General features: G+C 37.6%; 1 protein-coding gene across 1 annotated transcript in view; it reads left to right on the top strand.

Annotated features, from left to right (window-relative positions):
* LOC129375637 (protein piccolo-like) overlaps nt 1-21,889 on the top strand; it is a 50,928-nt gene extending 29,039 nt beyond the window's left edge. The window contains 20 exon segments of the mRNA XM_055054873.1: nt 522-569; nt 1,070-1,152; nt 2,253-2,328; nt 3,738-3,863; nt 5,488-5,596; nt 5,859-5,923; nt 6,152-6,336; nt 7,018-7,068; nt 7,214-7,344; nt 9,132-9,158; nt 10,121-10,214; nt 10,366-10,437; nt 10,582-10,828; nt 11,381-11,641; nt 12,536-12,724; nt 14,271-14,412; nt 15,278-15,339; nt 16,041-16,175; nt 17,170-17,315; nt 17,723-21,889. Of these exon segments, the coding sequence (XP_054910848.1) occupies nt 522-569; nt 1,070-1,152; nt 2,253-2,328; nt 3,738-3,863; nt 5,488-5,596; nt 5,859-5,923; nt 6,152-6,336; nt 7,018-7,068; nt 7,214-7,344; nt 9,132-9,158; nt 10,121-10,214; nt 10,366-10,437; nt 10,582-10,828; nt 11,381-11,641; nt 12,536-12,724; nt 14,271-14,412; nt 15,278-15,339; nt 16,041-16,175; nt 17,170-17,315; nt 17,723-17,866 (2,393 nt within the window). The 3' untranslated portion in view covers nt 17,867-21,889.
* The last annotated feature ends 2,044 nt before the right edge of the window (nt 21,890-23,933 follow it).

The following is a 23,933-nucleotide window of genomic DNA, read 5'->3' as shown; positions in this document are numbered from 1 at the left end:
ACAACCCAATTTGATTGGTTTTGGAAACACACTCCTACGTCTAATAGGACATTTAACTCTGAGTATATTTGAGATAGCCAAGGTGTCTGCAGAAAACAGAAATTGTCATAATGTAGGTCACTTGAAAGATTGACAATTGTCAATCTTTCAAGCAAGATATTTTCTTTTCTAGTTTGATGTATTAGAGAAAATGGCAGATATCTAGCAGACTGCAGTTTATTAGTCAGACCCGGAATCCAGGCATAACGTGTTATTTATGTATCCACCTGGCCATGCTACATTTCCTCATCAGCTTTTAACTTGGGAGATTTTTTCTTTCTAATATAGGGTCTCGCTGACGACCTCTCCCACAAAAATGTCAATACCCCCATCATGTGTTTTGACGTAAACATATAGGCTTTTATTTTTACATTACAAGAATAAGCAAAAGAAAAAAGTCAGTAACAATTGTTTTCATTCTATCTGGTAAATATAGTAATCACTACAATTTTGCAATGTAAACCAATTTGCCTGAATTACAGCCCTATGTGATCCCATGATGGCATTGAACAGAGACGATGCAACTAATGGTAAAGTATTAGTTTAGCTCTACAGTTATCCATGAGCTAACATACTAACCTGACCCACAAGTACAGTGTATCTTTCAATGGGATTATGACTAAATGTTGGGGAAAATGAGTGGAATTGTGAGCAGATTCTACTTAAAAGCAGTTTGAACCAGATTTAGCTGCAAATGTGATAAAATATGTTTTGAATAAAACTGCTTGCTTTCAATTGAGGACAATTGATATTCATATATACAACACCCAACATTTATATTCCTGGAGGACTTTATTGCCTCTTACTATTCGATCATACACACTTCAGTAATCCTGTTTAAGTCATCCATTTCTGCTTATTTCACACCAATGTTCCTTTTGCCATTCAGTTTGTAAATCACCAAATCATCTTTTACAATTAGCTGTGTCCTTATAAGCATGAAATCACATTTAAATACTCTTGAACCCATCTTGTTTTTGTAAGATGCTAACGTTCTGACTCCGAATGAGTTTGAATTCTGTCCCTAAAGCCTATCACCTCAGGCGAGACGAGACGGACTGGTTTGACAAACCGAGGGATGGACGGCCAGAGAACGGACAAGAAAAGAGACAGGTGAAACATGCAACTCCATAAATTGGAATATGACTGAAAAGTAATTCAGTACTCAACATGTTACAAGTGTTAATTTTCTTGAATTTCAATGACAATGACTTACAGCTAATAAAAAATTTTATTTCAGCCTTCAGAAATTTCGAATAATACATTAGATCAAAAAGAAGATCTCTATGTTCTGTGCAGTATATTCACTCAGTACTTATCTAGAAATCCTGCTTTGTGTTAGGGAGCCCCAGGTTATTTTAATAACAGACTTTGCTTGTCTGCATGTGTCATGTCCCTCTTCACAATGCCCCAAAGATTATCTCTGGCATTTAGGTCAGGAAAGTTTCCTAACCAATCAAGCAGATTGATGCTGTGGTCACTGTACTTTTGTCAGTGTGGGCAGGTACCGTATCTGGCTGGAAACAGAAATCGGCATCTCAGCAAAGCTTGTTCACTTCACTGAGATGCAGACAAGGCTCTAAAGTTTCTTTATAGACAGCTGTGTGACTTCAGAGCTCACAAAACTCAGTGAACCAAGACCAGATGACATGGCTGCCCAAAATCTTTACAGGACTGTCAGCATTTTTAAATTTTTGTGGCCTACTCTTGTGGAGAATGTAGTTCACTAGGAAAGGCCGCCTTGTGATGACCTGAAATCATTTCAGACATTTACTTTTGTCCAAGAATTAAAGATAATCTTAAGTTATGTTTTCCATGAATATTTAGCTGAAAACATAAAATAAATTCTGCATTGAAACTGTCTTATTGGTTTTATGTGATATTTAAGCTTTCTCTGAAACAGAATTGTTCAGTCAATAATGGCTCAGTGCTATCTCTTTTGAAGTGGTCAAGCTTAGAAATATATTTTTAATTATCAAATAAATTATTTTAAGATCTAACTAGGACCAAATGAGTTTGTCTCATATTTATAACAATGAGGTCCTACTTGTTTACTGAAATGACCGTAAAGTGGTGCAAAATTCTTAAATATTCGATGAACAAAGATGGCGTGATAACTGAATGTAGTAACTCGCATCCAGTGACACAAGTACCTGACATGTAATCTGAGTGCAGAACATTAGTTACATATTTTCCTTTTTCATGCACAACAGGGAAAAGGTCCATACTATCCATTCCCTCACCTCAGGGTCAAACTGCAGAGGGATCCCAAAGACCGCAGTGTCACAGGTAAAGTAACAGGTTTAATGAAGTTAAATGTAGTTCTGTGAAACTCTAGGTGAATGACACATTTCCACTCACAATGTATTGTCAATCATGTAAATATCATACTGCATTTAGCTTTCTATGTTGGTTTTATTTAATCAGCGTGAATTGGACTATATTCTTAATCACTGTAATTTGGTATGGTTTAATCTTCATGCTAATATGATGATTTAAAGAGCATGACTGATGAGTGTCATGCATTTTATTTACCCTACACTGAAATCCCATTGAAGGAGCCAGTCACATCCTATCACACACCTCCTTCAGGCTCAAAGATGGTAGACGTGTTTTTGAGCTCGCTCATCTTCACAGTGAGCTTGCCATGCTCAAAAAATGGCATCTCCCTCACATTTTATCTAACAGAATTAAACAAACAGCCCACGAGGAATCATTATTGTTTTAAAAAACAAGTGATCAGGATTATTTTTGCCTCAATCATTTTGTTCTATCTTCAATTACCATATCATTTAAAATTGTTTGACAATATTAAATGACTGATTCTGATTTTGTATTGAAGGGAAGGGATGACTGATAGTATTTGTGCTGTATGTGGAACCATTGAGCAAAGGAGGAAATGGGTAACTTAATGTGATGAAATCCACACAGTGACCCTGGTTCTACACAAAGGATTGGAAATCTTCACTGTTATTCTGAAATAAAATGTTAAGACTTCCTGTAAATGTGAAGGGGACATATTGTTCTGCCCTAAGCACTTTTTTATGAACAATGTCATTAGGTTGTGTTTTAACTGTTAACTTTTACTTCTCACTTCCAAATAGAGCCATCGTGCTTCTAACGAAATACAGCAGATCTCAAACATGCACACACATCTGTCTGATAAAACGGAAAGCTTCTGCAATGTAAAATAACTAGACTATTATTTTCCTTTCTGATTCAACTGTCAAAAAAACAACCTGAGTAAGAACACACATCTTTGCAACTAATACTTTGCTAAAGCATGTTTTGATTTGTTTGTTTAGGGTTTTTTTTAATTTTATTTTTAGGGGTGGGGAGGTGGGGTTCGCATTCAGGACACTATATTTTTATTTGGAAATAATTGCTTTCTCTACATTCCAAAGATTTTCCCAAATTATCAGACTGTAGGGATAATCTTACCCAAAAGCTCCTCAGGTGACATCATAGCATTTTTTTGTGTGTTTGTTTTGGGTGTTTTCTCTGACTTAGGTCAGGATCTCTGTTATGCCATTTCACAAGTTTTTTTGTTTGTTTGTAATTTTCTGGAAAACTCATTCTTTTTTCAGTTTTAATGTACAAATTCTGTGATCCAAGACATTAAAATTATTTTATAAATTTGTATGCATTACTTTCCTGTTAATATCATAATATCAATATTTATGTTTTTTCCTGAACAGGAAATGGTTTGGGTATCCGTGTTGTTGGAGGAAAGGAGGTTCCAGGTGGGAGCGGAGACATTGGAGCTTATGTTGCCAAAGTCCTACCTGGTGGAGCTGCAGAACAAACAGGAAAAATTCTTGAAGGTAAAACCGTCCCCTGAATTTCATTTCTTTTGTTTTGGTATTAAATACAGTAAATAGCTAAACAGGTTTACTAACATTGAGGGTTTTTGAAAATGCATTTCTAATTACAAGTCTAGTTCTGCTTGTTTTCTGAAATGATGAATCTCCCAATTTACTAAAACACGCAGTGTTGTTCAGAACTATAAATACTCTATGAGATTGAAGTCACCATATCTACTCCTACAGAAGCTAAAGTTTAACTGACTGTAAAGGCTGCATATGTAAATGTGTTCATAAGTTTCTCAGAATAATTATACACTTTTTGCACTTTTGGTCAAGATGTGAAAAAACCAAATTTTCCCTCTACATTTTATCCGGTCTTTAAGGGTATTGAGTTTAATTTGGATTTTTTTCCCACCACAGAATAACCTTTTTCTACAAAGTTACTTGTGTTACACTCATTTACTACCCATCACAATTCCCATTAAATATGTGTTACTTAAGCATTAGGGATGAGAAAAAAAACTTGAACCATTTCAAGACACAATATTTGATTTAATCAAGTATTGCACAACAAAAGCCAGCCCTCATTAAAAAAAACACTTTCTAATGACAAATAGGCATGAGAATAAGATGGTTTAACAAATGGGGAGACTTGCACCTCAAGATAAAATAAAGATGTGCAAGGGTATTGTAGTTGACCAGAAATCTCCCCTCTGCTGGGGATGACAGTCTGCCAGTACAAATCAGGCAAAGCCATCCCGAGATGTGCCTCATCACTGCATTAGAACGGTGGATGTCTCCTGAGTTGTGTGCTGCTCGGTCAAGATGAGCCCTGAGTGAAGGCTCGTGTCTCAAAGTGTCTGAATCAAACCCAGCAATATCCTGACTTACAGTGCCATTGGAAATATGTTGAAAAAAGAGGACAAATTTACTAGAGTTATTATCCAATCTTTTTTTTTTAAGTCCATATGAATCCATTGGAGTTTGCTGGCCACAGCCTGTCAGATATTTGAAACCTTTTATTTCACAAGCATTTACTCCAACCATTGCTATATCAGGTACTAAATAAGAATAGATTTTTCCACAAGTCATCAGGTCATCATTAGCTCTGAGCATAATGGTTGCAAACCATTTGGTTCCGATTCACTGTGTTGGTGTATGGAGAAATGTTGAGATTTTCAGAAGCTCAGTGTCATGGAGAAGTGTAAATGTTTGCACGTATGACTTTGTGTGTCTGATCAGTTCAGCTGGTCACTGAAATTTGACATCTTTAAAAAGTGACAATTTGAAACCACAGTGTAGCTTCCCTGTCACTCACGCTCATTCAGCCCGCGAGTATCGTCGCAAACCCAAGACGCTGCTGATGAGCTGCTTTAATCCATGTAAGTCGTGTCCATGTAAGAGTGTGGGATGGGAGATTGCTTTGCTGTGTTGACTAACATTTGACGACTGTCTCTGGATTGACTTTCTACTTCCACACTTTAAATATCCTACTGTAAAAACTCACCTTAGATCATAAATGAAAAAAATACACCCACTCAGGGTTTCACTTCCTTTGCTGTGGTTTGAAGTGGCCTGCTTTTATCTTGACCATATAAAAAAAGTAAAAACATTGTAAATACAGCCTTGTTGATGTTCACAGGAATGCAAGTCTTAGAGTGGAACGGTGTTCTACTGACGGGAAAAACCTACGAGGAAGTGCAAGGATTGGTTGGACAGCTGTGTAACGAAGCAGAACTGTGTGTCAGACTGTAAGTATCACATCTTCTACTCTTTTTACTGATGTTGTTCATTTTTCATACAACCTCTTAATTTTCTTTTGGACCATTTTTCCCTTTTTGCCCATCTATTTGTGTGTTTCATTGCTATTAACAACTTGCCGATTCCGTATTTAACTGTAGAAGTCCTTGTGAGTCCTTTTTTTAAACTCAATGTATCTCTTACCTTGTAGGTTTTTATTTTTTTCTCATCACATATGATTTTCAAAGCTAAAATGAAGTCTTTTCTTTACAGTGATCTTAACATGTTGGCTGAGTCTGAAGATTCCCAGCATCTTGATTTGCAGGAGCCCAGCAAAGGTGATGTATTGTGTTTTCTTAATGTTGATCCTCATTTGAGGTTTCGCTTCAATGTCAATCAGATTTACAGTGCATTTTCTGTTGGAAAGCAAAATGAAAGTGTTGCTCCATGATGTATATTTAGGAAAACAAAATACAGGAGACAAACTTTAATACACACTGAAATGGAGAATTACACACACATAATCTAAGAGTTCTTCATTTTGTTTTGCTTTTTTTTACTTGCAGGGGAAAAACCTCCCAGATCTCCAGGTGTTGATCCCAAACAGTTAGCTGCTGAGCTGCAGAAAGTGTCACAGCAGCAGGGTCCCATGTCCGCATCATCCTCGAGCCTGGCCGCTCCGACGTCTGCGACGTCCAGTCCTGGTCAGCCTGGATCCCCCTCCGTCAGCAAGAAGCGCCACGCCAGCAAGGCAAGTGAAGGGAAGGGATTTCAGACATGTTCTGTCTGAAACTGAGGTTTCATCCTCAGGGCCTCGGAAGAGTCGTGTTCAAAAATAGACCAACATGCTGGGGCTTTCAAAGTACTTTGACCAGTTTTACTTTTTTTTTTTGCACACAACTACAAATTTTCTCAGACATTTACATCTAAAGACAGAAATTGCTGCACAACTTTGTCTTGTTCTGTCACAAAATCTTCTTTAAAAATGTTACATTTGTGGTTGTAATGTGACAAAATGGGAGACGGTTCAAAAGGAAGCAATACTCTAGTCAATCAAAAGTGTAATCTGAAACAAGGAATTTGGCTTCGACTTTCCAATGCTCACACCGTAAAGACAAAAAGTATGCATAAATAATCTTTAAAGGAAATAAGGTTGATACAGAAATAATCATTTATTTACAACCCATTTTACACATAAGCTGAAAAAACGTGGTGTTGTTATGTATGTGCATATTGCCTAAAAGACAGAAAAATGAACAGACATAAATTTAAGGCCCTTGTAGCAAATAATCTCCCAGTTGTGCCCCTAAGCACTGCGACAAATACAACAGAGTGCTGTACTTTATGTAGCTCAGGACCAACCACCAGTAATCCCTCCACCTTCACACTTTTATCTATCACAATCTTAGCATCTTATTCTCTTCCTTTATAGACCACAGAAGGATCCAAGACCCACTCCCACCCCATATCTGGAGAGATACAGGTCTGCAAAACAAATCTCTGCTATTTACAAAATGTGTTTCTGACTTTTAGTGTCTGAAGTATTCTAAATCCAAGACGACATCACGGTAATTCATGCCATTCATGGGATATTGTGTTTTCTGTTCAACTGCCTTTTCCTTTTACAGCTTCAGATCCACTACGACAAGCAGCTTGGCAACTTGATAGTTCATGTCCTGCAGGCCAGAAACCTTGCAGCCCGTGACAACAATGGCTACTCGGATCCATTTGTTAAAGTGTATCTCCTACCAGGGAGAGGGTGAGTCAGGGGAGCACACATTTTAAGGCACTGGTTCTGAAATGGAGCAAAGTTGGTTATGACCTCAAGCTATCATTTATGAACATTGTTGGTGTAAAAATGTTAGGGGGGAAAAAATTACGTTTTATTCAGAACTAGAGCCAGACTGACATGATGTTTTATTCCATCTGATATTTTCCCATCAGTGCTGCACACACAGCCACTTTGTTGAAAACAAAACTGAATTTTCATTCATTTAAAATCGATTTAAGATTGATTTTTTTATTATTATTATTATTTTTGTTGTCTTACCATTGCATCTTTCGATGTGCAGCACATGATCTTTATTTGATATCAACTTCACATCACTATGACACTTTGAGCCAACTAGCTTTTAGGCAAACTAGGCTTCACGTCATCTCCTCTTTTTTTTTTTTTTTACGGAGATTATTAGCTTCTGATCACTGCTAAACAAGCACTACGTGAATAATATGAGGCTGAACGCTGACATGTGTGTAAGCTGTTGATGGATGTGATACTGCAGGTATAAATGCAGACAAAATCAATAGTGCTCATATTTGCCTGCAATCTGATCCACATTCCCTCAATAAGTCCAAGGCTCCCCTCTCACTGTGATAACATTAAAATGCAATTTACTCCTTCACTTTCTCTTCTGCCTGTGACGCGACCTTCTGTCGAATTCTGTGGGTTCTTTCTTCACTGATAATTTATGATAAATATAATAATGTACGGCTCCATGCATTTGGCCAACACTCTCTAAGATCTTCAGCTTCATATATGTCCAGATTCAGAGACGACTGTGTAATTGTAGAGGGAGCCAGGGTAAGGATGTTGAAGTTTGTAGTACTGAGGCAAACTATTAGACTGAGACATGAACCCTTGTGCACATTCTCATGTATATGCTTTTGAGCTATACATGACTTTCCACAGCTATTGGCACAAACTGTAATCCCCACACAGAGTCTCTAGTTCCATCACAGATCTCCTGACAACCAAGTTAAGGTTGTTGAGAACAATCGCTTAAGGCACAGCAAACAGAAAAAGAGGAAAAACATATTGTTTGAATTGGTGAAAGTTGGCACTAAATTTATTTCCTTTAGATTGCCAACCTAGAGCTTTGTGAGGGGGTTCAAAATATGTGGACCCCTTCAAAAACGTATTTTATGTTAAAACCAATCTGCCACAAGGTCATGACCATTGAGTTGTTATAAACTAAAACTATGCCGCTCCCAAAATAGCTAATGCTACCAGATGTCCTTTTCCACTCTGAGCACTAAATTGCTGCAGAGTATCAATACAGTCCTAGCTCTGTGTAAAATATGCATCAACAAACATCTTGGCTGCAGAAAGACCAAAAGCAGTCTTAAGCAATTTTGCAACATAAGTTAAAAGGTATAAAATGAACATAAATTTTAGTTCTGATAGTTCTAAACATAACAAAAATAATTTTTCATCTATTTGACTGTCAAGTCAAATCAGTTAAGTTTTATTAGGAGTTGGCGTTTGATTAGTCACTACACAGTTTTCAAATTAGAAAATGGATACTGGTGCACTAAACATACTATCAGTGAAACATTATAACGACAAATTAAAGATCTTTTTGCACATTTTCTGTCTTTTTTATACTTTTAAAACACAAATAAACCACAAAGTAAGCCCAAATCTATTCCAGACTCCTCTTCCCTGAAGCCCTCATAGTCCACTGAGACGCTCTGAACCTCCACCCTCCCTCTGACTATTGTTTCTGTATGCTGTTTTCTATATTTAATGCATGCTGGACCCCTCAGTCAGGTCATGGTTGTCCAGAATGCCAGGTATGTGACTTGCCCACTCTAGTTGTGTTTTAGTAAAGAATAACAAAACAAAACTGGTTGTCAGTTTGGCAGCTGACCTGGTAGGATCATGGTTGATCAGTTCAGTGTCTAGTAACTCCTTTCATTCTTTCCCTCATTTTATGTTTTTGTATTGTTAACTTTACTAATATCTTGACGTCTTGACAATAAAATTAACCGAGCCCCACTCACCAAATAATTCCCAGTGCTTTTGTCTTCTCCTGATAGATTGCTTGTTGTATTTGACCATTAAAATTTGAAACTCAAGGTTTTAGCTCTAACCATTTTAGTTTACCCATGTAGGGCTTTAAAAACCTGCTAATCACTCCCCACATTAATCTTTAGTCCGATACTGCACCCTTAACACCCTGTCACATTAGCTACACACCTGTGACTTTGCATAGAGTGAATTGTTCTTGTCTTTCTTTTCCAAATCTACTAAAATCTCATACCCAACAATCCTAAATCAAACCCTGTTCTCTGCAAAAAACATCCATGTGAAAAAGTCATTTATTCAGTTTTGTGTTCTCTTCCATAAGAGGTTGAATATTTATTCCCTGTCAGAGTCATGTTTTTGACCTACTTCATGACTTTCGGGTTTTCCGCAAATACTAAATCGACGTCTTTGAAGATATTTTCCTAATGACCCACCCAACCATACGGAAGGATGTCAAAATTCTGTGAGATTAAATGACTTCATGGACCACAAAATGGACTTTTTTGCAGCACACCCTGACATCAGTCCTTTCTTTCCATGCACATAGGTCTTTGCATTATTAACCATCCAAAACAGTGTTCATCACTTTCATTGTCTTCCTTCTGTAGTTTCACATTGTGCCCTCTTTTAACCCAACTACTTGCCCTTGTCACAGTGTGGTGGTTCATGCGCTTGTATGTTCGCCTAAGTGATAACAAAGTGCACATTTTGTGATGTTTTCCCACAGTGCTGAAAACAAGAGAAAATCCAAACATGCAGGCAAAAGCCTCAATCCTGAGTGGAACCAGACCGTCATCTATAAAAACATCCACCTGGAGCAGGTACTGACGTGTTTTTGGAATGCATGGAACCCTTCTGGTCTTTTGCCTGTTATTGTGGACTTGCATCAATTTTTGCTTCTGATTTCCTCTACCAGCATCACTGACTGTACAGCAACAGTGCTTGTCATAATTTGAACTGTATGTGTTTCAGCTGAGGAAGAAGACTCTGGAAGTGAGTGTTTGGGACTATGACAAAGGTTCCTCAAATGATTTTTTAGGCGAGGTAAATGTTGTCTTTAATATATATATATATAATATAATATAATATATATATATATATATATATATATATATATATATATATATATATATGCAAATAAGTTACCCAATCTATGAGCATTTGCTAACATGGTTTGGTTGTCCCCAGGTTCTTATTGACCTGTCCAACACAGCCCAGCTGGACAACATTGCTCGATGGCTCCCCCTTAAGGAGCAAAGTGAAGGCGACCCCCATAGACGTTCCCACTCAGGCCAGGGTCGACATGGTTCCTCCAAACCCTCCTCACAGCACTCCTCCCCTAAAGTCTCCGGCTCCACTCATGATAGTCAGGATTCCCCCAAATCATCTGTCACCAAGAGTCGAAGCCATGGGATCTTTCCAGATCCAGCCAAGGGTAGGACATGATGAATTTCCTCACCTGCCTAACCTGTCAGTCCCAAACTACTGTCCGTACCTTGCTGGTCCTCTGCTACTCCTGCTCCCCTCCTCTCTCTACTGGGAATTCCTTTTCCCTGTGATTCCTTTTCCTGTCTCCTCTCTCTTTTTGCCTTGTTTCTCTCCTACAGTGTCAACCTTTGTCCTTGTTTACCTGTTTTCACTACCTGTATTCTTTGCTGCTCATTATGCAATCACTTGTAGCTTCAGCTTCATGCTTTTTTACTTTGCCATGGTCTGTTTTCTTGGTTGCCATAATGTCACCCAGCTCAGAGGCCTTGCCTTAGCTTCCCGCTATCTTTCCTCTACCACAGATAGCAACATGGCTGTGGAAGGCTTTGAATGCCTCCCTACCTTTGCAAAAAATAACAACAAAGTAGCATTAAATTGACTGAGAATGCTCCAGAGGGTTCTAGGCTCAGCGCAAGTGCTATTCAGCAGGCCACAGCCTCTTCAGTTCTGTCAAACAAAGAGTAGCTTTTCAGTAATTTGGTGAATCTGGTTGTTTTAGACACACAGGTGACCACTATCGAGAAATCCAACAGTAATCCTGGCACATCGAAGCCTTCCTCGTCCGAGGGCCAGAGCCAAAGCCCCAGCCACGGACACAGCCAGCACTCTCGCTCACATGGCGCTTCACACTCCAGCAAAAGCGCTGCAAGGCAGCACCATCAGGACAGCAGCACTGGAGGCAGCGGATCTGCTGTGATAGCACGGGGCGAAGCCCAACAGCAGTTACAGCAGCAGCCGCCGCCACAACGCCTTCCACCAAGTAAACCAAGACGCAAATAGAGCCCATGCAGCATGGCCTCCTCACACTCATCTCTTCCTCCTTTTTATTTGGCCTTTCTTTTCTGTTCCTTTACTTTCCTTTTTTATCTTACACTTAGTCCTCCTGAGATTTTATTCTGGTCCTCTTCTGTTGTTTCCAGTGCGCCATCTTATCTCCTGTATGTACTTACGTGTGTTTAGAGCAAGCACCCAACATTTACACTAGAACATTTTCCCTAACAGGTCTAACCGCCTTTCAGTAAACTCAAAAATAAAGACACAAGACAAGGCCATAAATATAAAAACTTAAAATAATTTTTTCTTTATTCAGAATAAATTGATGTAGAATTAATAAACGTTCAACTGTGATAAAGGTGCATAACCCTCACTCAATTCCACTCTCAAATTTCTCAAAACCAATAAACTCCCCAACAAATTTTCCCATAAGGGATCAAACTTATCATTGATCATGACTATTTAGTATTTATCTAACTTTTATTACAAAAAATCCCAGTAAATATATTTTGGCATTTTGATTTTTTTCTCTCTTTTTTTTAAAGTATTTTTTTAATTACTTTCTTTAAAAATCTAACAATCAGCTTTTTAAAATTTCCTTCACTGAGTTAGTTGTGCATGCTTGTACGCCACCCCCTTTCTGGACCCACAATGCACTCCGGGCTGACGCTGCGCACCCCTCTCGTCCGAGACACGCGAGGAAGGGTGAATGTGCACTGCGCACTGTGGCTGCATGCGATTCTCAGTCAAGCTGATCACCATGGTGAAAATGAACTGCGCTCTGAATCTCCATCTTGCTCCTCCCTTCTCACATCTTGAACTGCGATGCCGTGACCTTTTGTTTCCTGCTGTTGACCCTGCAAAACACAAACACATCCAGGCCAAAGGAGCCAGCTCTCGCTAAGGCACCAGAGACACAGCGTAGTTGGTGTGCTCACCATTCAGAGACCCCAGTCTGACTGGCTGCCTGCCCTGCCATCGACCCTGTCGGCCAAAGGGAGCAGAGCAGATGGCAGACTCCTGGGCCTCAGGAAGGCTGTGTCAGAGGAGAGGCCGCAGAACATCGGAGGTGAGAGTTTGCCCCAAGAGTCTCCCCTCCTCTGTCGTGTGACTGAAGCAATGAGGGAGCAAGGAGAGAAAGAGAGAGTGAAAGAAAGAGAGGATGCAGTACTACTAACGCACACCTGCAGAAAGAAAGAGGGCGATTCTTACAAGGTAGAGTGAGACAGGAAGGCAGAAAGAAAGTTGCACTCAGCCACATCACCAGATTCATGCAGCAAGACACGTTTCCATCTTGGTCACCCACAATTTTCACTCACTTAAAAAAACTGGTCTCAAATTTTCATATCCTTAAATGAAACAACATGGTGCTATTGAAGTCTGCAATCAGCCAGTGATAATGCATCAAGTGGCCTGAAATAAAGCAGTGGATCCTTTTCTGCACCACTTCCACGTCATTACTGATACCTCCTGTTTGAGAACAAAGGTCTAAGACATAAAACAATAAAACAGTAAGCATGTAAACCGTATTCATCAAAAGGGTACGTTTAAAAGTAATGTGAACCATTCCACATCCACAAGTAAAATTTGCATTGCTGAATAAAATTATTTTTCCCCTTTATAGATTTTTTTTCCAGTTTTGTTTTTTCTCACAAAGATATTTTGAGTGAACTAAATAAAAAATGTTTTCAAATGATAACATTAAGAAGGAAAAACAAACATCTGATGTAAGCTGACCATATGTGAAAATTATTTGCACCTTAATCTGATTGTGCTAAGTACAAACTGATGGCTGGATATTCTCCATCAGGATTTTTTATTTTTTTTGTTTTGACAGATTGTAATATTCATAGTTCTGTCATTTACAGTTTGTAAAACAACAAAGCAGCCCCAGGCCACAAACCTACCACTACCTCTGGGTCTGGTGGCAGTCAGATCTGGTTGTGTCTTATTAAATCAAACCAAAAAACAGTAAACTTATGCCTTAACAGGCCTGGTATGACTTTTATACATGCAGCTAGGTTGGATTGGATAGCTTTTTAACTCTTAATAAGTTCCATCATAATTGCTTTTTGTATTTACTCCAGATATCTTTGTTTGATTTTAGAGTTTGTATGATAATCGGGATTGATTTTGTGACAGAAAAGCCAGAACAGAAAAATCTGTAAAGGGGAAAGTTGTTTTCTACTGCGCTGTACAACAATAATATCTCCCACGGTTAGGTTGTGCACACATTCAGTATTTCAAACAGATAATTAACAATGAAAGTAGTACCTTTGTGCCTCTTGTGTGGTCTGCATCATCCTACATGTGGTATTTTTTTCTGTCTAAGCTATCACTGTTTTGTCTTTTTTCTGAGAGACACTTTAAATAAATGTGTCCACATGCTTCTTGCTTCTTCTTGATGTTTGCGTACAGTTCACTACTGTCTGGTTTTGTATTCCTTTTACTTCCTTTTTCTCCACAGCATAACAGATTGTTATTCACTTTGACAGATTTGCAGTGATGCAGATGTCAATCGATGCTTCTTAGCTCCAACATTTATTTTGGACAGAGCTAAGATGCGGTTTTGCCTTTCTCTCTGTGGTGATGGGTGTGCTTGTGTCCATGCACAGCTCGGTCGAGCTACAGATCAAGCGATGCTCCAGTTACTGCGGCCTCGTTGGACAGTGGCCTGAGCGGTAGTGCTTATAGCCTTTTGGATGAAGAAGGAGAGACGAATGAAGTGGACAGTGCCATCTTCCAGGTCCCTCGATTGTAAGTAGGCTTGGTCTCTTTATACATGTCAGAAAAGGCTTCAACTAAAATGCTCTCCTACCTGGCATCAAACGATTAGTGGTATCAAAGTACACCTAGATGTTACCTAACTTAAGATGACATCTTCGCTATTGAACCGACTATTTGTACTTTCTTAGTAAGAAGCGACAATATTCTGCTGGATCAGCACTTCTAAATACATTGTGTGCTTATTGTTTGAGCATCAAAATTAAAATGAGTAAGTAATGATAGAGATTTATGATTATAACCATGTATATTTTCAATTATTTGAGCTTCACTTTTAGTAACTCTTCTGTTTTAAATGTAATTACAAGTCATAGATTTTTGTATTAGTATCAATATAACGATATAGACACAAAAATGTCAATATCAACAAACTAAAACACTACTAGACAAACTAATACCAATATCTGGAGTTTTAAAAAGTAACAGGAATAATTTTAAATCCAGTTTATTCTAAAGATGAAAGTTCAGCCACCACAGTTTTGGCCATGTTTAAACTTGCCTGGGAAATAATGGCTTTGCAAAATGTAGTCAATGAATTCAGAAAGACACATGTCATGTTTGAAGGTAAATGTCAGGACCTTTGTCATTAAACTTGATCTCTGCTAAAAGTAGGTCACAAATCAATTGGCAACAATAAACACACATTCATTTTTTCAAAAGAATGCTGAGGGGGGAAAGAAGTCGGCTTTTGAGAAAAAGGCCAAGTCAAAACCTTGCCTTTTGTTTGATTGAAATGTGTAACTGCCTTGTTTAAGGTTTTGACTGGTTTTCGAACCATTAATAAACATAATGCACAAATAAATCATTTGTTTTCCTTTTCTTCTTTTCTTGTTTTTAGTGGGAAAATCCCAAATGGCACAGATGTGACGAAATCTTCAACAGGACACAATGATGGTGAAGGTTGTATAAGGCTACGTGTTGCTTTGTTAGCAATAAGTGCAGTAAATTCAGTGTACTGCATCTCACAGTGTCTACAATATCAGTTAATTAAAATGTCTTTTCATCAACCTTTTTAAGGAAAGCGATCACACATTTTGTGATTCTTCTTAACCATCTACATTTTATTTTTCACTGAGAAGAGACGCTTCTTTACATAACATCACATTGACAAATATGGGCTCTTTTGTCACACTTACTTGTTGCTTAGAGGCTAATCTAGTTTATTACACTAAAACCTACATTGCTGTTAAAAAGTGTTTGCCCCTTCTTGTATTTATTTTTATTTTTGCTTTTAGGCACACATAAATGTTTCAGATTAAAAAAAAAATGTTTGTACTGAATAAAGATAACCTGAGTAAATAAAAAAGGCAGTTTTCAAATGATGATTTAATTTATTAAAATTTAAAAAATGCTCCAAAGTAAATTAGTTCAGTAATTAAGGAGACAAAGTGGGCAGACAACATTTGTTATTTGCCAGAGTGACATCGATTTTTAGGTCACTTTAAGTGTATAAACAAAGATTTACTTTTTTTTGCACACGCTATTAATATTTCATTCCACAAGAGGGCGGCAGAGGAATGCAGAGAAAAGATCAGACTGCGTAGTGCATCAGCCAAGGACCCCCATTTTATGTATGATCACTTTATTTGTTTGTTTTTTAGGAAAGACTCAGGTGATGGGAGAGATCAAGATTGCTCTGAAGAGAGAGATGAGGACCGAGGGGGAGCATCTGGTCCTGGAGATTCTTCAGTGTCGCAACATCACCTACAAGTTTAAGACTCCAGACCACTTGCCTGGTAATCAAAACAGTCTGAGCAGCGTCATGTGATCATGTAGGTCTTCAAACATACCTGAAAGTCAGAAAACCCACGCAAACATCTGCTTGGCCTCTTAAATCCTTTCATATTTTACTGAGGCACAGCAGCTGTTGTTGCAATACTCTTATCAGCCTACCCTCATGTTTAGTGTACCTTTACTGTAGATAATTGCTTACATAAAACCATCCACAAACAAATTAGCTCCCCTATAGGGTTATACATCACATATTAGATATGGAATATGTATTTCTGCCTCATTATCAGCCCTAGTTTCCCGTAAAATTGGTCTAAATACGTAAAAAAATATTAGAGACTTAGAACACACTAAAAGCAATACAGTAAAAAAAATTTTAAAAGATGTTTCATATGTTTAAAACACAATATAGTTGACTTTTATTATTACGCATAGAACATGTTACATGTAATGTCATAGTGACAGTCTGACATATATAAACAGAGGACAAAATGTTTAAATTTTGCACATTTTGATTTTTCTCGGTTTCTATGCACAGATTGTCACTCAATCTAAGTGGCTTATTTTGCCATATTGGCTGTGGGTTCTGATGCTCAAGCCAGTTGTCATTTATTCGATTTGCATTCGCTTCCAGATGGGATCTGCAGATTGGCAGCCCTCTTTTCTTTGAGACTATAGGTGAACTGGTGCAAGCAGATGCACAGTGACTCATACCACTACCTCCTTATTGTGGTGACAGCTAAGTGTTGAGATATCTGTTGCCAATTAAGTTAGTCCTTTGAGTCTTTGCAGTAAATTTGCTTGAGGTTATTTTACAAGTGTCTGTAAAAGACTTCATACTGGCTTGCAACTTCTTTGAAGTAATTAAAACCTTTGCTTAATTAGAAGTTGTACATCCTGAAACTTTTATGTCTTCTGCATCTGACAGTCTCTGAATCTTGTGCACTGGACTTGTTTATGTCACTTCTTTTTTACGACAATGTCTGTCGGTCTCTACAGACCTTTATGTGAAGCTCTATGTGGTGAACATTGCCACCCAGAAAAGGATCATCAAGAAGAAGACCAGAGTGTGTCGTCATGACCGCGAGCCGTCCTTCAATGAAACTTTCCGCTTCTGCATGAACCCAACAGGACACTCACTACAGGTAACTCAACTGGAACCAAAACCTGAGTACCTGATTTAAGAATATTGACAATCGGGTAATAAATGTTCAGATCAATATGCCTTGCAAGATTGTTCAGGACATTGTTTGTTCTGAATACTGAATAGTCAATAAATGTGAAAGCAAACTGCATGTCAGTTGTGTCTGTTTCGCAAACTTGGAATTGGAGGAGAAATCTTGTCCTTTCTCCTCCAATTCACAGAAATTTGCTACTTCTTTGCTGGTCTGTCAGAAAAAAAGAATCAAATACACTGAAGTTCCAGGTTTTTATGTAGAAAAAATGTGGAAAGGACATTGAAAGAGTCTAAAAATTACCTCTTGCAGAGCTACTGAAGTACATGTTTTTCTTGAGAAAGTGAGATGTATTAACTTTTTTCTTCTTTTACAAGCTCTTTCTTGTGTCAAATGGAGGCAAGTTCATAAAGAAGACACTTATTGGAGAGGCTTACGTGTGGCTGGACAAAATGGACTTGCGCAAACGAGTTGTGGGCTGGCACAAGCTTCTCGCGAGCACGGCCCAGATCCACTCGTAGAGAGACACTGAGGACTTTAAAGCAAAAAACTGAAAAGATGAGGGGTTTGTGAAATCAGAGGGAACTTAACTGGGCATCTAAAAGACCGGTCCCGTTTGGCTGTTGGGATGAATGGCGGCTCTGGAACAAAAGGAGACCAAATCACTCCATCTCCAGCCTTTGTTTGGGACTTGTTTCGGATGACGCTCTCAGCACAGGGACCTTGGATTCACGTTTACATGAAAATGAACACGTTTACAGGGCGCGGGAGACACCGTAGTTTTTCCAAGGGAAGAGACAACAAACAGCAGGTGATGTGGCTCAGCAGAGGTCAAGATCAACCAGGTATTACGCATACTAATCCACAAACTCACACATGCACACAATTACTTTGCACAAAATCATTTCCACCCAGGAGGACCCTCAGCTGTAAAGGTACAGGGGAAAACAGGGAATTGACGCACTTGTAGATTTTAATTTATTCAGACGCTTTATCCAGCGGTGAGTCTTTTCATCGGCACCTTTTTCTCTTTTTCAGAATTGTATTGAATTTCAAAGCCTTTTAGAAATGAGACAAAGAAGGTTCTGCCACAGAAAAGCACTATTTATTTTTTTATTATATCAGTGTGAAATTCTATTGTTTGTCTCAGTTATTTATCAGATGTTTCAAAAATCCATGTTTGGATGGAAGCATATTTTCCAAAACACACTACCTACTTAGCATTCCAGATCAAGGAAGAAGAAAACCAAGCATGTTTTAGATTTTTTTTAGGTTTAATGAACAACTGTACTTTTCCTCCTTTGTTTTATCATATAGCTGAATTTGTTTGGTAAGGAATTATTATAAATATATACCAGATTGGATACTATACAGTATATTGTACGCATGAGTCTTTTTGGCATGCAGCACCACATGTTTTGCCACTTAAAAAAACACCTTTAAGGCTCACTCTGTAAATAGTGTCATAGTTAGAGATGAAAATATTTCAATAAATAGATATCTTTATCACAGACAATCATGTCTTGACGATTGTGACATAGAGGTTTTATTTATCCATGATGCCCCCGTAGAATGTGAGACGTCGACCACAGATTTCCTGCTTTGCTTTGTGAGAAGTGCTGAGAAAAAGGATTTGTTGTTTACATAATTCTTCTGTTTTTGTCGGACTTAAATGTTTCAAGACTTCAGCCTATTTTGAAATCAGACATATATAACGTCATGGAATAAAAAGAAGAGCTAATCTCAAATGATAATTTCATCTTTTTAAGGGAAAAATGGTTAGCCGAATCAACCAGGCGCTGCATGAAAATGTAAACTTATTGCAAGTCACAAATTTGAGCTACTCATATTTGCAGAATTATTGAAGTTAATCCACAATGAAGAGTTTGCAAGCATAAGTTAAATTTAAGGTTATGTCACATCAAGGCCACCTCATATTTCCTTTTTTTTTCATTCCATTTAGAAGTGGACCTGCTTGTATACTTTGGGCTATTGTTGTTTTGCTCTTTATGTTCTGGAGGCTAAGCTAACAAACTGTTGGTCAGATAAGTTCTATCAAGGTTTTTTGGTACAGAGCAGAATTTTAGGTTAAACAAAAACAAGTCATTAAAGTGCTACACAAACAAAGTAGCCGCAAACTTTGAGTCTACCACCATTATTTATGAAAATCAGTATGACGTTCTCTTTCTTAAATTCTGTCATTTTACACTGAACTGCAGGGATCTACACATCCAGTTTCAGTTTAGTCTCGTCACTTTTCAGAATATTTTTCTAATAGTCTTAGAGACCATGAAGATGTTTTTTTTGGAAAATGTTAGCAGGGCCTCCATGATATTTTTGGTCACAAGTGGTTTCAGCCTCTGAATTCTTCCATGAATACCATTTTTGCCATTTTATTATTGTTGGATCATGAACACATGAGGCTTGTAGTGCTGTAAGATGCTGTTCTGGGTTCTGTCTTGGATAAGTCATTGGAATAAATTTAGAATGGATATTAGAAAGGTTCACCCCTGTTCCCTCCAGTTGTGGATAATGGCTCTCACTGTGGTTCACTGGGGATCAGAAATGGCTTTGTAACCCTTTCCAAATAAATCAACATAAGTGTTGAACTGGTTTGGTTTAAGGCACTTTTTAAATCTACACATATGATAGTAATCAGTAAATGAAATCAACATTTGAAAATTGCAATTTGTATTTAACCACGTTACTTTTATGCAATATTTAAATATGTTTCATTATCCGAAACGTCCAAGAGTAACAAAGAAAGAAAAACCAGGAGAATTCTGTAGAGCAGCAGATGTTGTTTCTGCATCACTGTCATCGGTCTTGCTTCAGTTTGTAAGGGCGGCACTCTCAACAACACATGCTTATTGTGGTATTTTGCACTTTTTTTCCTGCTTAGAATGTAAAAAGTTGGCATCTTGCTAAATTTTCTTTACTGTGACAAAATAAAAGAAGTGCTAAAATGAGATAACAACACATGTGGGGTTACAACGATACATGTAAATGCACTACTGCCATCTTCACTGCTATAATGCTGTTTGTCTTCTTTTTTTTTAAATCAAAAATATCATCTATAATGTCCTCTATGTCCATTATATTTGAGAAAGATATGCTTTGTGGAAATTAAGAGGTAGTGCTACTGGTTCATCCAATATCATAAGCTAAAACAAGTAGTAAAACTTAACACCTGAGTAAATTCTATGCAACATCCGCTGTAAAAAGAGGGAAGGAACGGCATCTTAACTTGCCAGAAGTAAGTCACCGATTCCTAATTTGCACTGCTGCATCCTCCACAACTGGTTACTTGCTTTAATTTGGTTTCATTTTCTTTTGAACTTGTGATTTTTGTAACGCTGTACAGATGTTTACTTATTTATTGCCTGTGAGACAGTGTCATGTTAAGTTGAACTGCATTTGCTTACAGTACATATCAAGTGTACAGAAAACATTTTTTTTTACACAATGTAGAGCTTGTTTACAACGTCAGGAGGACCTGAAACTCAGAGATATTATGTTACGTCAAGAAATTCCTCGAAGCGAAAGAAAAAAAAAGTCAACGTTAAAAAAAAAACCTAAGAACTTGCCTCTTGTCTGCACCTACCTTTTAGTTAGTTTAATTTACGGTCAGCATATCAAAAATCAGCAAAGGAAAAGACTGTAAAAGATTGTAAGTAATGGACATTATACATGAAATGGTGGTTGTTTTAAGGTCTCTCTGTAAGCTTCTGTTTGTTTGTGTTCCGTATTTTTTTTTAGGTTGATATTTATGTGCCTGTGTGCGGCGAGCCATGTGGTCTCATCCTCATCCACGTCTCTTCTTTTCTCCGTTTCCACTCAAACACCTGCTGTAACTCATAACTGATTCCACATGTTCACACAGAGTTAAACAAAGATGCCATCTCCCTGTTTTTAGCATTGTAAATATATAGTTTAGTTTTTTTATACATGCATATAAATGACAGGGATTGGGGAATAAAAGATGTTTTAGTGGACATAATAAAGGGAAATGTATTTTCTCTTAAATGGTGTGCAGTGGATAGGCTGTTAAAAAAAAAAAGATGTTTTGTCTGCCTATAGGGACCCAGATTAACCAAACCCTTTACACAGAACACTACAAGGTTAACACAGTCTTAACACTGAAGTCTTATTGTGACAACTCGAGTTAGCCGCAGGAGAATTTAAATGTGCTCACTGGATGTTGCATGTTCTGTTGGTGGTTCATACTATTTTTGTGTCCAGATATTATTACAGAAAAACTGACATGAGAAAGAAGGTATCGAAAGATATGAAGCGAAAGTGTCATAGAGAGGGGGTAGAATAATAAAGAGAAGCTTAAATGAATGACGATGTATGCTGACTGTACAAAGATTTTGCTTGTAAAACCTGTCTGGTTTTTCACTTGTAAGTAAACAGAAAAAATAAATAAATTTACTGTGATGGTTTTGTGATTGTATACAGGAGGTATTGATAAATTATGCAAAATGTGCTGTAAAAATGGCTATTGCCCCATGTCTAAATATTAAATATCAGTATAAAACTTATATTCTATTGTGTATTCACTTATGACTCGATTAATTTTGTTTGTTTGTGTCTGTTTTTTCCTCATAGTTGTCCATAGTGCAGTGATGCTATTTGTTGGAATAGCATCAGTGAGATGCTTCTTCTTGCCATTTATTAGTCTTGACCTGTTTAAGATAAGTTTGTTCAGCTCCTCACCTAAGATATTTTCATCTACTTTCAGTGTGAATTTGCTTGGACTCCTCTTGTGTATTTTTTATAGCTGGACGTAAATTCTGTTTGGACTTTGAATCACTTAGAAGACTCGTAACTCGCAGCAATGATTTTTCTGAATGCAGATTCAGACGATGTTCACTCCCACTTCAACAGGTAGGAGTCAAAATCAAACTTAGTATCTTGAGGTTTGAAAAGGCATATTTTCAATTGCAAGTTTCTAATCATGTGCAGCTCAGTGCATATGTGTGATTTTAGCCATTCTTAGAGGAATCAAGTGTAGAGTGTCCTCATTTATTCCTCAGTAGAAATTGCACTCTTCATTACACAATGGAGGTTTTTAAAAGACTGTTTTGATTTAGAATTTCTTTGTATTTTTTAAAAAATAGACAAGTGTGTTACAAAACACATAGGGTGTCCTAATTCTTTTCACTTCTATGTTCCCTGTATGTATTGGACGTATCATCACATAACGTTACAGTTTGAATGTAGTAACAACATGTTTCCAGAAGGTGGCGCCATGCTGCTTTTTATTGTTGAGAAGTTGCTCCCAGGCACCCTGCAGCACAGGTGTTTGGCTGGTTGTGGCTGATCAGTCTTCTGCTCAGGAACGCGTGGGCGTCAACAGATGGGGGGTTTGTTACCAGCTCCTGCTGTAGCATCACTTATTCAAGCTTCACATGTTGTTTCAGCATCAGGTATGTGTATAGTTATGGGCTTATTGAAATATCATGAATGTTTTTTTTTTCATTTTTTATTTGTTTTTAGTGGTTTGTGTTGTTTTTTTTCTTCCTCCAGTTCTTTTCATGTTTTCATTTGTCAGGTTTTACAGCAACAATAAGTTATATCCTGATATAGTCATTGAGCACAAATGAAAAGCTTAAGATGTTAATTTTTTCTTGTGTAATGCATATAAATCACCAGTGTAGTCCTGATGGGCTCCACCTGTGGTACTTCTGCAGAGGCCTGTTAAAAAGCCATTCCTTTGATTAAGTCATGTTGGAACAGGGATATATATCTAAAAATATATATATCATATTCAGCATCACAGGACTGGCATTGGATACCTCTCAACAATTTATTTCCACAAATTAATACATATAAATTACAAAAATCAGCATACAGCAATTTTCTTTGGATGTAGATTATTCATTGGTACTGAAATATAAACTTAATTCTAAAAATGTGAGATCATAATTTCAAATATCAAAGTTGGACATTTCCCTAACCTTTCCTTTTAAGAATATTAGAATTTTTATCAGTCTGTGCAGCTTCTGTTTGACACTAGCATCTCATTTTGGTTGTCTGATTCGTTTTTTGCACAACTTCGTATATTATTTGTATGTAGCTGTGACAGAAAGCGCACCACCATTTCCATTGACCAAACCAATAGCACCCCAAAGAGCAGAGATTGAGAACCATGCGTTTAAACAGTTTATTTATTTTCAGACTTTTCTATAGTTTATGGAAGTAACCATTTGTGTGATCCTTAGAGAACACAAGTCTTTATACCACAGATCAAGAAGAATGTAATTGAAACAAGATTGGGAAATGGAGTAAGCTGATTTTATGAAAAATAAATCAACTTGGTTATAGTGACAGCAAGAGGAGCAACTAGATTCCAAGATTGTATGGTTGTTAGAATATGTGAGTACAATATCAAGAAAATGTATGGTCAAATTATCCAATCTGTAACTGATTTTATGTTTTCTTGAATGCGTCTTTTTGTCAGTGGTGAGGACTTTATCAAAGCCCAGCTGTCCCGCTCCATTAGATTGATTCTCTTTTTTTTCTGCCCTCCCTGTTGTCCTTCAAATCTATCATTACATTATCTTACTCTCCATAAATCCTCAT

Source organism: Poeciliopsis prolifica, unplaced genomic scaffold (genome assembly GCF_027474105.1).
Source record: "Poeciliopsis prolifica strain line A6 unplaced genomic scaffold, Auburn_PproV2 SCAFFOLD040, whole genome shotgun sequence".
In the NCBI taxonomy this organism is placed as follows: Eukaryota; Metazoa; Chordata; class Actinopteri; order Cyprinodontiformes; family Poeciliidae; genus Poeciliopsis; species Poeciliopsis prolifica.
This window is presented reverse-complemented; position numbering and strand designations above follow the sequence as displayed.